Consider the following 14,342-nt stretch of genomic DNA (forward strand, 5'->3'; position numbering starts at 1 on the left):
GGTTGTTGGTGCCAGATGGGCCTGTCTGAGTATTTCACAATCTCCTCAGTTACTGGGATTTTCACGCACAACCATTTCTAGGGTTTACAAAGAATGGTGTGAAAAGGGAATATGCGACAGTATGCGGCAGTCCTGTGGGCGAAAATGCCTTGTTGATGCTAGAGGTCAGAGGAGAATGGGCCGACTGATTCAAGTTGATAGAAGAGCAACTTTGACTGAAATAACCACTCGTTACAACTGAGGTATGCAGCAAAGCATTTGTGAAGCCACAACACGCACAACCTTGAGGCGGATGAGCTACAACAGCAGATGACCCCACCGGGTACCACTCATCTCCACTACAAATAGCAAAAAGAGACTACAATTTGCACGAGCTCACCAAAATTGGACAGTTGAAGACTGGAAGAATGTTGCCTGGTCTGATGAGTCCCGATTTCTGTTGAGACACTCAGATGGTAGAGTCAGAATTGATGTGGATGTGCATCCCACAAATCTCCATCAACTGCAAGATGCTATCCTATCAATATGGGCCAACATTTCTAAAGAATGCTTTCAGCACCTTGTTGAATCAATGCCACGTAGAATTAAGGCAGTTCTGAAGGCGAAAGGGGGTCAAACACAGTATTTGTATGGTGTTCCTAATAATCCTTTAGGTGAGTGTATTTCTATCTTATTGAAACACAGAACAGTGTGTCCCCCTCCCCAAACAACCTGCGATACACCTGAACCTCATTTTGAATGGGATTGTGATTGGTGGTCATGTGTGTGAAACAAGGTGAGGTCAATGGGGTCAACTTTTAAGAACAGTGTGTTTATGAAGGAGCTATGTATTTCCAATGGGGTGATCATGTGACCAGAGTGCACTTTCCAGATAGAAACCAAAATAGGAAGTGAATTGGTCCAGTCTACGTATCCATTTTATTTAATACAATGTTGTGAGTGGGAATACTATTGGTGTGTATGTGTGTGTGTGTGTGTGTATAAACAAATGTATTATTTTTTACACCCTTACAGATATTCTCCAATATATCTGAGAACAACCTAAATAATTTTAAAAACAATAATGAAAATCTTAAATAATCCTTGTTATTATCTAAAAATGAAAATGAGTATTACACAAAATACTATTATTCTGACAAACAATATGCATCTCCAAAGATTATATATCCAGTTTCTAAAATATGTTTTGGTGTAGAAATATTTGAACCTCAGGACAATTATTTAGGCAAGAAAAAAATGAGAATGATACAAATTACTTAGTATTGAAGTTGAAGACATTTTAGAATAAAGTAATGAATTTCGAGAAGTTTTCATAAGTTCTTTCATATGTTTTTCGAGGAGTTTTCATTTATACACTAAACTCTCCTTGTTTGCAAGACAAAGGTTGTGATTCATGCATGGATCTACTTACAAAACAGGCAACAGAAAGGAACACGTTATATTCTATTGGAACAATTGTACCAAATGGTATGGCAAGACTGGATTTTCAACAAGATATTACATTTTAATTTGATAATCAGTAGTAGTAATGATGGAAACTACAGAAAAGACAGAACTGTCAGAACTGTCAATTGATTTCATCAGAAATCTGTGAAATAATCAAACGTACAATTAAACCGTTGTCAGACTAAACTGGAGAAGTAAATTTAAAATGATCAAAATGTGCTTAGAATTTCTTAATCAAAAAGCTTAAAAATATAAATATTATAATGACTAGATTTAAATCCACCGGAAATCATTTAAAAAGGTTGTGAGGTCTCTAGAGCAAGACAAATTAGCCTTAAGATTTGGATGGAAAATTGGACGAAGACTGCACTACTTTTATGAAAATAAAAGCTATTGGAGCCATCAATATAAACAATGTTTGCGATTTCGTTAACAATTTTTTTTTTTTATTTGTATCATTTTTGGTTGCATGTAGTAACATGGACAATTACTTCAGCCATCGCAGCCAGAGGAGCTGTACTCTATGAAGGACAGGGAACCAAATCGACTGATTCGTAAGAGGAGGGACACTTACCTTTGGGGTCATGGGAGGGTACAGTACACACACACCCAAATGGCTGACAACATCCCAGAGAGGAAGCAGCATCCACAGTACGCCGTGGGAACACTACAGGTTCACAACATAACTTTGGCATGAGGGATGGAGGACTGGAGTGACCGTCAACACAACACTATTACCATCCCAACCAAACCACTGGCAGCCATTCAAGGCTGGCCCGTGGCCAGGATCCATCTCAGCCAGAGGGAAAGTTTGGAGGAAGAGTGTGCATGCAACACGACTCCTACCGTGCACAAACGTACCAGACGCCAACCAGCGGCCATTCGACTGGACCATGGGGAAATCAGAGAGCAGCGGTAAGTGCTCTTTTGATTATAGATTTGATCATTACAATGGTGACCTTTATTCCTGACATTTAAGTAATGGTGCCACCATCTTTTTAATGGTTGGAAGAGCAGGTCTAGGTGTCAGGGCCTGACCACGCGAACACAGAGTGCAGGAAGACGCTTGCTATTCAGTGGAAGTCATTCATTTCAATGAGGGCATTCCGCACCTCTACAGTAAAGGAACCGTAGTGGTCTGCATTGCGTTTTGTCCACCACCTGCATTGAAATATTAAAACGTTCGGTTCTTGTGCTCTACGGTTGATTGTCGCCGACGTCAGAATATAGAAGATTTTTTTTTTTAAACGAGCTTTTCAATGATAGGTGATGGGATATAGCAAAAAAGCTTCATAAATGCAGTATAAACATTACACCCAAAAACATATTGTCAATTTTTGTTCACCCCCCACTATTTCCAGGGAAACTAATTATCAATCTGAACCAACACGTAGCTCAAATTTATTTAATGGGTAAGCGTGTCTTAGCTAATGTATCCACTCACACAATAAAATGTTTAGCTAAACATTGTTATTGGGCGATTGTATAGAAAATGGGTTTGTTAATTGCATCATTGATTGTATTAATTCATAAATAAAATACACTTCCCAAAGAGGGGGGTTAATGGTATTTTAAGCACTTAAGTTTAACAAATAACTTCATGGAAATGTTAGTTACTGGCAAAATAAGGAAACAAAACATGACAGATGAGTGTAATATGCTTTATTTATTAGTAGCATTTGTTAATGGTACATGACTGTCATTCAGTCCATGTTAAATACCATTACCCCAGCGGAGAAACATTTTATTAGAGTGGAGTATTGATAGTTGGCACAAACAATATATTAATGCAGAATATTCTCTCTCAATGGGAGTTTTTTTACACAATAATACTGATTTCACACAAAAATAAACAATAAATATGAAAATAAATTACATAACGTCAAGTAGGGTTTTCATGACAGCGAGAATGCATTAAAAGTGTGTCACTGTGCCATCATTTCTCAAGTGTAAACACTAGCAGATCAAAACAGAATATAAAATAATTGAAAACAATCTATTTTCCTTGTTGCCGTTGATAGGGCAGCCAGCCTAATATTAAAGGCAGAACCAACAGTGTGAAACAACTTCGGTTTGACTATTACCAAGCATACTGAGGAATGTCTTACACAACTGGATAGGGAAGTCAAGTATTATTAGCCCCTTAATAGGGACCAATTAAAATATCTCATCATCAGAAAGAGGAATTGAGAACAGAATAAAATCACACCAATAACAATGTTCACAGCAGGACCTTACCGAGGGGCCTCCTGTTAGGGGAAGTGCATACGATAAAACCCAAAGAGAAAAAAGCTAAACCTATGTATTCAAGAAGAGCGTGATATAAGGCAAGCAAGCTAATTCATACAGTTAAATAATGAATATTTACATACAGTAGGTCATCATTTTGCAAATGTTTCAGTAGCTCTATAACGGTTGCATGAAGTAGGTCTCCCCCTAGTGGTTAAAATCAGTGTCACACTAAAGTCAAGAGCCAAGAACAAACAAGCGCAGTGGTATAATTCTTACAATCTACACCCATAAACCTCAAACGAAACCTGCCAAAAGCAGGGGCGTGCCCTACGAAAAAAGACAACCACCCACAACACATGCCCATTCCAAAATTCAACCCCCAAGACCATTAACCACGACAATTCCCTGCGATCTGAGAGGGTGAGATGGGTGTAAGGCAAGGGTACATGGCGGAAAGTCACCCAAGCCTACAAAGAAGCTTCATAGAGATCCTGGAACGTGTATCGTTTTTAGCTAACGACAAGGACACCTTTTCTTCCAAGCACCGGTTAGCCTTGACGGGGACTACCCCATGAAAACCTGCCGGCCCAAACAGGACACAATGGATATGTTGGTACATGCACATCCCATCATTCACATGTAAAACACTAGCAGTGAACATCGTTTTAACAGCTTTCAGCATTATTCTGGGGGTGTCACTACTCATCCGACTAGTAGGCTGTATCTTACCAATCTAAGAGGGAAGACATTTCCGCCATGTTTGAGGTGGCTACAGCCAGATAAGACAGAAGAAGGGGATGTGCCAGAACAGCTGCTCTTCTTATGCTTGAGAATAACAATGTTTAGATCAGAATGACAGGGCTGAGCCCATACCCTCTAAGAGGCAGATTGATGATCCCAGATCAAACCCCAACTGACCACTCCACATCTTACTCTTTACGGGCCAAATTATGAAACTGATGGTGAATCCAAGTGAAAATAATCTGAGTGAAAACTCAGAACAAAAAAAAAATCTACACTAGACATTTCTTTCATAACATGTAGCTAGGCCATTATTATACATAATATTTATCAATACCTAGAGCGACACATATGTATACTACTTTAGTTGTCACATGCCTCAGATATTCGACTCAAGCAGAACTGAGTTCTAATCCAGGTACGAGGCTAACTGAGTGAAGCCAGTATCAGCCGAAGGTCTTCCCACAGCACTCTGACACGGTTAGCGGCTACCTCCGATATTCACGCATTCAGACCCGGATCCATATGGGCTTCGGCTCGTCTCAACAGAACACAATTCAGAGGTAACAAAACCCATAAGCCAAAACGTATCAGTGAGAAGACAGCAGTGTATAATGGAGACCTCGTGGATGGTTATACACTGTTATAAGCGGTCATACAGCTATGTAAATGTATACAGCTGGGTCAACATTAGGAGGAAGTGGGGAAAACCAGAAGCGTGGTTATGTTGCAAACACACACACACACACAGGAATGTGAAGGACACCTGAAGCTGTGTGCCTTCCTGTGGGACCGCTGGGAGCAGAGGAGGTGGTGGGAGTTGTCCAGGGGGAGGAGGGAAAAACAAACAGATACCTTCGTCTCTCCATCCACACGTGACTCCGTGTCGGCGGCTAATACTCCTCCACAACAGCACGGTGACTGATGGGGAAACCGTGGCATCGGATTAGCACAGTCAACGCTACGTGCTCCCAGAATGCCCCTCGGCTTTCCAGACAGGACCGGCCTGCCTCCACGCACAGCCGTCGGGGCGTCGGTAGAAAGGCTGGAGGCCCAAAACACACCTACACCCATCCTGAACTCTGCTCCACCCTAAACCCTCCCTGATGTCCTAAGACTGTCTCCTAATCCATGGTGGCCTCTAGACAGCCTGCCATAGATTCCATACTGAATGGAATGTGTATTTATAGACAGACACTCTCCTAGTGAGAGGTAGAAGCCCTAGGGCGGTGCACCAGGGGCAACTCCCTGTACTCTCAAGACTGTAAAGTCCAGGCAACACATGGTGGTGTGTTGGATAAACTGGCCTCGAGACTGTGCTACAAATAGTACAGGAGGAAAGTTACTCGTTTTCTGTTCAGATACCCTATCACTGCCATTGTTGAAATCTAAACGTATACACGCATATGACTACACTACCTAGAAAGTAAGCAGGCTGGCTAAATAAAAGACAGTGCTGGTTGTCAAGGACCTAGCCATAATCCAGAACTAAACCGGTGTTCCACCAAAGCAGTGAGAGTGATTCTCCAGAGGTCGTTGGCTGTGTGTGTTATGGAAACAGACCGCTGCGTGGCCAGAGGGGAGTGGCCGGAGGGGAGTGGCCGGAGGGGAGTGGGACACTACTGGGTACAACACAGACGGACATCAGGGTGACTCAGCATTGCTGCTGACTGTAGCTGTTGTGGTGGTCTTCTTCTTTGGTGCCTTTTTCACTGGTTTAGTCGTAGCCTGTCCGGGGGGAGAGAGGAGAGAGAGAAGAGAGAAAAGAGGGATCACAGGAAAGGAGGGTGAGAATCTTTAATGAGCACAAGATGTTAATCTTCCATAGTTCTTACATGTTCTCCAATGATTAAAAAGTTAACACAGTCTTTTATGCCAGAGCTCATAGGAAACAGTCAATGTTCATAGCCAACCATTACACAGACTATCATAAGAAAGGTTCATCCTATAAAATACCCTTGTATGGCGTATTCCAACCTATGACCCAAGGGTCTATTCAGAGAGTCCTATGACAGTCACATACACAGTTCCTAACAGGTGGTATGGACAGGGTGTTTGGGACCCATCAGTAATGGGACATCACATTTCCTACCTAGTGTCCTTCATACAGAGATAGTTACTACTATCACACATTGTGTCAAGCTTAATTCAATTACTTTTCATGCCCTTTATCTATCAGACGGCAGGAGAGAAAAGGTGTCAGGAAAACTGACACAACAGTAGAGGAAATGAGAAGGAGAGAGATAGTGATCTTCCAATAGGAACCAGAACAAAGGCTTATTGTTTCTGACATGGACTTCGCTCAGGCCACAAAGAGCCATTTCCCATCCTACTCACAGCATTCCTGAATAAGTCCATAGTGGGAAAAACACACACAGCCTTAACCTAACAAATCTGGATGCATAAACCTAACCTAGTCCTAATGTCTGACCCAAACCCTAAGGTCCAGTGAAGGGCATATTTTGTCAGGTTTTACTATTCTTCAGAAGACTTTCGTCATTTAATTTGCCCTTTAAGACCAAAAAAAAAAAACACAAGCACCCTAACAGTAACCCTGATTCTAACACTTTGCCCAATGGTTTTTTCCCTACCTCAGCTCCTATACTGAGAGTTTGTGCCAGTGTGGTGAAAGCTGGGCCACTTTTTGAAGTACCTATTAAACTCTCACACACACACACACAAAGAGGAAAGAGTTAATCCTGTGTAAGTCTCTCTGTGCATCCCTACCTCCGTTTTGACAGCAGCAGGTTTCTTGGTTGCCTTGACGCTGGCCACGCGCTTGACGGGGACCTTCTCTAGAACATCCTCGTCAGAATGCTCTGTGGTGACGCTCCTGGTGTCTGATTGGTCCGAGCCGTGCTGCGATGATTCATCAAGCTGTGGAGCCGCAGATGAGGAGCGAGCTGGGGGGATTGGACGGAAAGAAATTCTCTACCGTCATGCAAAATCCCGACCAGACAGATTCTCAGCAGTAGGTCAGGTTTCTAGGCCTTCACATCAGACATTTGAAATGAAACAATGAAAGTGCAAACTGTCAGCTTTAAGTTGAGAGTATTGCCATCCATAAGCTGGGAATTGTGAGTCCCTCCAATTAATGGCCCTCCAAATGATGTAAATTGTTAGAAAAATGAAATAAAGTCAACATATTTAGTACTGGTTTGCAATCTCTTTGAGATTTCAATGCTGCCTCCCATTGCTTAGCGGATTCCCTAACCCCACCTCCATCCCTCTCTCCAGTTGTGTTTCCCCTGTTCTCAAACAGCCAGCCCCACATCACATGCTCGCTCTCTCCCTCTGTATTCTCCCCCCTTCTGTAGTTCCCTCCCTGTTATCCTGCAGGGCATTCAATCACATGACCCTCCCATTCTTCTTCCCTCCCGAACCGCTAACAGCTATTCGACAATGAGTCCTGAATACAGACAGAACTGGAACGCTGACTTCAACAGCAGTGTGTGTGTGTGGTACCAACTCTGTCGTGGGGTCTTGGCTCGGGGCAGTGTGCGTGTGTGTGTGTGTGTGGTACCAACTCTGTCGTGGGGTCTTGGCTCGGGGCAGTGTGTGTGTGTGTGTGTGTGTGGTACCTACTCTGTCGTGGGGTCTTGGCTCGGGGCAGTGTGTGTGGGTGTGTGTGTGGTACCTAATCTGTCGTGGGGTCTTGGCTCGGGGCAGTGTGTGTGTGTGGTACCTACTCTGTCGTGGGGTCTTGGCTCGGGGCAGTGTGTGTGGGTGTGTGTGTGGTACCTACTCTGTCGTGGGGTCTTGGCTCGGGGCAGTGTGTGTGGGTGTGGGTGTGTGTGGTACCTACTCTGTCGTGGGGTCTTGGCTCGGGGCAGTGTGTGTGTGTGTGTGTGTGTGTGTGTGTGTGTGTGTGTGTGTGTGTGTGTGGTACCTACTCTGTCGTGGGGTCTTGGCTCGGGGCAGTGTGTGTGTGTGTGGGTGTGTGTGGTACCTACTCTGTCGTGGGGTCTTGGCTCGGGGCAGTGTGTGTGTGTGTGTGTGTGTGTGTGTGTGGTACCTACTCTGTCGTGGGGTCTTGGCTCGGGGCAGTGTGTGTGTGTGTGTGTGTTTGTGGTACCTACTCTGTCGTGGGGTCTTGGCTCGGGGCAGTGTGTTGGCTCCAATAGCCATGTCGTCCATGTCGTCCCTCCTCATGCGGGGGTCAGAGGAGCGAAGGCCCATCTCCTCACCATCGTTGATCAGAGTCAGGTCCTGCATACTGAAACTACGCAGCTTCTCCGACAGCACACCCTGACCCTGTACAGCACAGGACAGACAGGCACGGGCAGAAAGACATGTAAGAAAGGATCCAGGACATCACACAGGTACATCTGGCGAGCATGAGAACACACCCCTGTAGAACACATACATCAAACCCCTCAGGGGACCCAGGCGCACACACACACACAGACTGACACACGCAACTGGTCAGTCCTTGCACATACACAAACATTCCCAGGAGGCAGCACAGTGAGCAGACACCCCCAGAGGCCGCGGTTTGGAGGCCTTTCTTACCTTGCTGGCTGCAGTGACTGCTGCATTAGCGGCCAGGTTCAAGCCCCTCTTCCCAAACCTCATCATGGTTGCATAGCTACGGTCTTTGGCCTGAGTGATGTACTCATCTATCTCCTGCAGCACAGAAGACAGGCGAACAGCCGAGAGGGAACCAGAAGAGGACAGGGAGAGGCACTTGTGACTGGATGGTAATGTGACCACTGTTTAGGCAACCCTTGTATCGTTGCACAGGGTTAAGGTTACAGGGTTAACAGTTAGGCATTACCTTCTCCTTGTTGGACAGGGTGGGGTGGACAAACTTCCGGTAGAGCACGCTGGAGCCCTTGGTGTACGGAGACAGGAGCCAGATCACAAAGGCTATTTTCAGCTCAAAGTAGAAAGGAAACCTGCATGGACGACCACACCAAACGAACAGAGTTACAGAAGTGCCTTTTCTGGGTACAGTGGCCCCCGACACCCTGCTTATCTTCTGAAGGCAATCCTTGATAATCTTCAAACAATTCTAAGATGACTTTTAACACAAAACGTACTTCCAAAGTCTTCAGCCCATTGGGATGAGCCTACCGTTCACCTGTACCTGGTTAGGAGGTACGGCCACATATGACTCACCAGGACATGAACAGGTCTGTGAGGGTCTCCACCGTGGTGAATAATGCAAACACTATCCAGTACATCATCCATTTCACCTGAAGACACACAGACATTATTCGCAGCCTTGATCAAGAGGAGTATATATTTAATACAAATACAATTTCTCTGAGAAAAAGTTCATTCTTTACTCATATATATTTCTTGCCTGGGGTCAAGTTAGTCCATAGCCCTATTGAAAACAGTTTGAATCTGACCGTGCTGTCCAGAAGCAGATCATTGTGTGGGAAATAGATGTACAATTCAAGGAAGGGAGTGACAGGATGAGTCACAGTGTAACACTGGTGTACAGGTACCCATAGGCTGCGTGTTTGAAGTCATATAAATAGCTTCATTTCTACTGTCGAATCATTACAACAAGGCCTTTAAAGCTCCCCCTCTCTCTATTCCTTCCTCCTTCTCTGTCCCTCCCTTTCTCTCCGTCTGCATGTGGCTCAGCTCTGATACTGAGAAGGGGTTTCCATAGCAACCAGAGAGAGGAGACCGCTCCGTAGAGGAGAGAGCTTGGCAGAGCTAGGCACTGGGCCAAAACAGAGTTCCAATGCTCCGCCTCCGTGAACATTCCATCCCCTCCTGCTCTGTGTCATCCATCGCTGACAGGGATGATGCAAGCTGAAAGGCTACCGTTTCATAAAACGGACACTAACTGCTCTCTCATCCACATAGGAAATGGAAACTTTCTGCATCGTATCTGATAGGCCGAAAACCTTGTTTCTTTCAGCAGGCATGTTAACATGCTTTATTAGATAAAGGCTATATGGAAAGAGATAGGTCTGATTTCGCCGAAATAGCAGTGGGCCGGATTCAATCAAATACTGCAACAGAACATGTTCATCGGAGGCAGCAACCCAGGCGCCCGGACCACCCCAGGACCACGGACCACCCCAGGACCACAGACCACCCCAGGAGCCCGGACCACCCCAGGAGCCCGGACCACCCCAGGAGCCCGGACCACGGACCACCTATTATCATTTTTTCCAACTCTTAAAGACAAATGTTTGAGCCTATCACTGAAGACACTGTAAAGACATACCAACACACGTCACTAAAAAAGCTACAGCAATACTCACATATTCCTTGACATTCTTTGTTTTGACAGCCTTGTATGAGGAGTAGGCTGGGTAGAGGGTCCCGAAGGCTAGGCTGAAGGAAGAGGAGGTATGGGTCAGGGGTGAAAGGTACAGCAATGATACGGTCACAACAGAAGCATGCACTTTATTAGACTACAAATTAAATAGATGATATCTTCACATGGTGGTTAAAGGACAGAGTAATGGGCTTGATGTTTCCTTCCATAGAAGCAGTATTATTCTGGTAACATGATGTTGGATCTACGGCTGCCTTCTGACAAATCCTTGTGATCATAGCTTACATAATGTCCTGTTAAACTGATAGAAGAAAAAAAAATTGAAGTTAAGTGCTTTTGAAACATTTAACACTCAATACCAATTTGAAGGTGCAGTCTGTGTCCACATATTTAGCTACTCATTCAGTGCAATGCCGTTAGCCATGTTTGTGCCGTTGCCGTAGTTAGCTAGACAACATTTCTCAACCCGAGGGATGTTTGCTCCCATATTAAGTATGTCTGTAGGCACCGTCACTGAAGTCGAAACTTTTAATAACCATGCTGTTGTGTATGTGGGACAACATATCTTGGTGCCACTCGCTAGCTTGAAGCGGACATCTTCGCTATTAGTTGCAGCGTTAACTCTAACACTGAAAAACCATTAAGTATTTAGACAAAATTAGTCCAGGTATTTAAGTAATCTACAAAAAAAGCAGCACAAGCAACAAAAACCATATCAGACACACGATGCGGGACCATTGAATCGCATGAAGCACGTCCGGGAGATGAAAATCATGCAAGATGGCAATTTGGAAGGCTTCGAAACTCCTGGGTCAACATGAATAGAATGCCTTAAGGGGAGGTAGGTCATATTATGGGCAACTATTTAAAAGTGCACTCTGGTGGAAAAGAAATGGGTTAACCTACTTAGGTGGCCTAACCCCCTGTACTGAGATACAAGATGACTTAGCCCACTGTACTGAGACACAAGATGACTTAGCCCACAGTACTGAGACACAAGATGACTTAGCCCACTGCACTGAGACACAAGATGATTTAGCCCACTGTACTGACCTAAGACAAGATAAATCCTGCGGGACTGAGATAAGAGATGACCTAACCCCTTGTACGGAGATGGCCTAAGAACTGTGGTTGGTTCAAACAAATAAACAGTCCAGGAAACAGATGACTGGAGTAAACAAGAGCTGCTACTACACTGCCAGATAAGAAGAAAAAAAAAAACACATAAACCTGGCTTAAACACAGAAACACAGACAGACAGACATACACACATAAGCAAATAAATCCAGTCAATCCCACAGACATTGCACTCTGTCCTGTCTGCGTGGTGATTACTGCTGATGTGACAGGAAACTGAATGCTGAGCGAGGGGAGAGCTGGGAGGACCACACCTGCTTGCTTAGTATCTGTCTGACAAGGCCAGGAGTACTGTCTGCTGCCAGAGTACTATGGGCCATGGGAAGGATGTGCACAGGTTAAATTGTGTTCCACCTTCCAGTCCACATTTGCTTATCTCACAGGCCACCTTCATGGAAATATTCCATCTACGAGTTTCCTTTGTCCTGTGTGTGTTCGTGATTTGCCCAGTCATGCGTGGGGGAAGCTCTGCTCGGTACAGTAAGAGGAGACGCGTGGTAGGCCAGCCAGGCAGCAGGGCTCAGACTCCCACAGCAGACGCCCAATGTCCTTTTGTGCGCCTCCATCTCTCTGTTCTCTCCCAGACTGTACTTCCAGACTCATCCCTCTCTCCCCCCCATGTTCCCTCTCCCTCATGCATCTCTCAAATTATTCTACTTCTCATCTCTTAATCTCTCCATCTGTCATATCTTTGCATCACCATCATAGCTCCTCATCTCCCTTTCTAGCCAAGCTCAGTATCAATAAAAGTATCAATTGGGTATGTAGTCCAATGCAACGTTGCTTAGAGACTGACAGTAGGCTGACAAAGATATATATTCTGTACCATGCGCATATTAAAAGTAGCACAGTCGCTGCTCTCAACATTTGACATTTTGGAAATGAAAAGCTGTTGCTCCTAATCAATGAGAATTAGCTAAAATTTGCCATGATGAAAACTATATCATAGATATGTAAACCAGTGACCACAAAATTGTGATTGAACCATATCACATCAACTGAATACAAGACCATCAAACAAAGTAAGCGGATAACAGCTAAACGCATAGGAGGACAGAGGATGGTGGGTCTCAATTGAATATCCAGAGTAGACAGCTGTTGACAGGGTACACATGATAACCTAGAACAGATCTGGGCCTCCCTCGTGTCACACACCAACGACATTGTTGGCGTTAAGACACATGAAAATCAGGTACCACCAAATGCTTTACTTGGTCTCAGTTGAGGTGACAGTGGGGATGGAAGATTGACAACCAAACAAATCATTGATGGCTGTGTCAAGCTAGCAGTGCCGTTGTTGGCTTGTTTTGATAATCATCACGCAGGCCTAATTGAAAAGCATAAATTACTATTATCAATATTCAAGAATATAGCATTTCGAATTTATTTCTTACATTGGCTTGCTGTATGAATTGGAAGATGCGCCTAATTGGATGGTATGGGCAAGAGTGTTAACAAGCTAGCTAATCTATTCCACCTTCGCTTGGCTGGTAGACTTATCATTTAAGCTAGCTGAGCTAACGGTTAGCCATCTACCATGCCAAAATGTGACTGTCAACTGGTGTTGCTCAACCAAAACCGCATTGGGAAAAAACAGTTGTCAAATTTTACATTTCAGCATCTTGGATTATAAACCGATACATCTTCACTGATGGCAAATAAATTGTTCGCTTGATTCGAACTATCAAGATACCTGGCCGACTGCGCTCTGACACGAGCCAAGGCAGCAGCGCAAGCCAGCATATGCTGCCGCAGCTGTAAAAAGCGATGTGGGCTGGAACAAGCCCAGATTGCAACAACAAACAGATGCCGCATAATCCATACTCACACTACCATCCTCGAAATGATCCACGATACCATGTTTATCGTAATGAGCTTTCCCTTGTACTTGGAAATCTAGCCAACTAGCTAGCTACCCCCCATTCCTCCGTCCACGGCCGTGTTGATGTGACGCGAAAACGGGTGTCCTTCTGTTGCTTCCGAAGTGTTCTATTTTCCAGTGGGTTTTCTGCTGCATTCAAATCAGTAGAACGCGTCCTTCTCTTAAAGGAGCAGGTCCACTGTTTGTCTAGCCCGCAGAGACGGCAACTGTATTGCTACACTTGAATTGGTGCTATCTGGAGAGGCTGCCATTCCGATCAAATTAGTTAGATGAATTATGTATATAGCCATCAGGGAAGCAAGAAGCTACGTGCAGTGTTAAGTCCCAGGCAGCGGTTGATACAGGGTGTAGGTGGACAGTAGCAGTAGGCATTCACGCTATAACCCGCGCATAATAATGACATGTTACGTAGGTTTAATATATCACCGCACAGTAGTTCCATCCCCTTCCATCTCTAGTCCATGCACACCTGTCACTTTATATCAAGAACATCAGCCACGTATATCATGCACACATGTCACTTTTACATTGCACTACGGTTGTATAGTTATTATTACTGATGTGTTTTTGTATAGTGTTATTACTGATCGATTGTGTGGTCTTACTTTTTTAAATTATAATTACTGTTACTTTTTAACTTTTAACTGCACTGTCGGG

General features: G+C 44.4%; 1 protein-coding gene across 2 annotated transcripts; it reads right to left on the reverse strand.

The window, feature by feature from the left end:
- Positions 1-3,091: 3,091 nt before the first annotated feature.
- reep2 (receptor accessory protein 2) lies at positions 3,092-14,043 on the reverse strand. Of its 2 annotated transcripts, XM_034291884.1 has the most exons (9): positions 13,632-14,043; positions 10,650-10,722; positions 9,541-9,617; positions 9,197-9,317; positions 8,932-9,045; positions 8,589-8,673; positions 7,889-7,945; positions 7,147-7,322; positions 3,092-6,147 (listed from the first exon to the last, which is right to left on the reverse strand). In XM_034291884.1, the coding sequence occupies exons 1-9, from the start codon at positions 13,661-13,663 to the stop codon at positions 6,064-6,066; spliced, it is 819 nt and encodes a 272-aa protein (XP_034147775.1). In that variant the 5' UTR covers positions 13,664-14,043; the 3' UTR covers positions 3,092-6,063. The 2 variants fall into 2 exon arrangements, with proteins under 2 accessions (XP_034147775.1, XP_034147774.1); XM_034291883.1 differs by lacking the exon at positions 7,889-7,945 and having other exon boundaries at positions 8,499-8,673; positions 13,632-14,026.
- Between the last annotated feature and the right edge of the window lie 299 nt (positions 14,044-14,342).

Source organism: Esox lucius, chromosome 4, assembly GCF_011004845.1.
Source record: "Esox lucius isolate fEsoLuc1 chromosome 4, fEsoLuc1.pri, whole genome shotgun sequence".
In the NCBI taxonomy this organism is placed as follows: domain Eukaryota; kingdom Metazoa; phylum Chordata; class Actinopteri; order Esociformes; family Esocidae; genus Esox; species Esox lucius.

Coding starts and splice junctions, on each gene's coding strand:
- reep2 (XM_034291883.1), bottom strand. CDS start 13,663: ATGGTATCGTGGATCATTTCGAGGATGGTAGT. Junction 10,723..13,631: donor ATCATTTCGAGGATGGTAGT/GTGAGTATGGAT, acceptor CTCTTCCTTCAG/CCTAGCCTTCGGGACCCTCT. Junction 9,618..10,649: donor CAAAGAATGTCAAGGAATAT/GTGAGTATTGCT, acceptor GTGTGTCTTCAG/GTGAAATGGATGATGTACTG.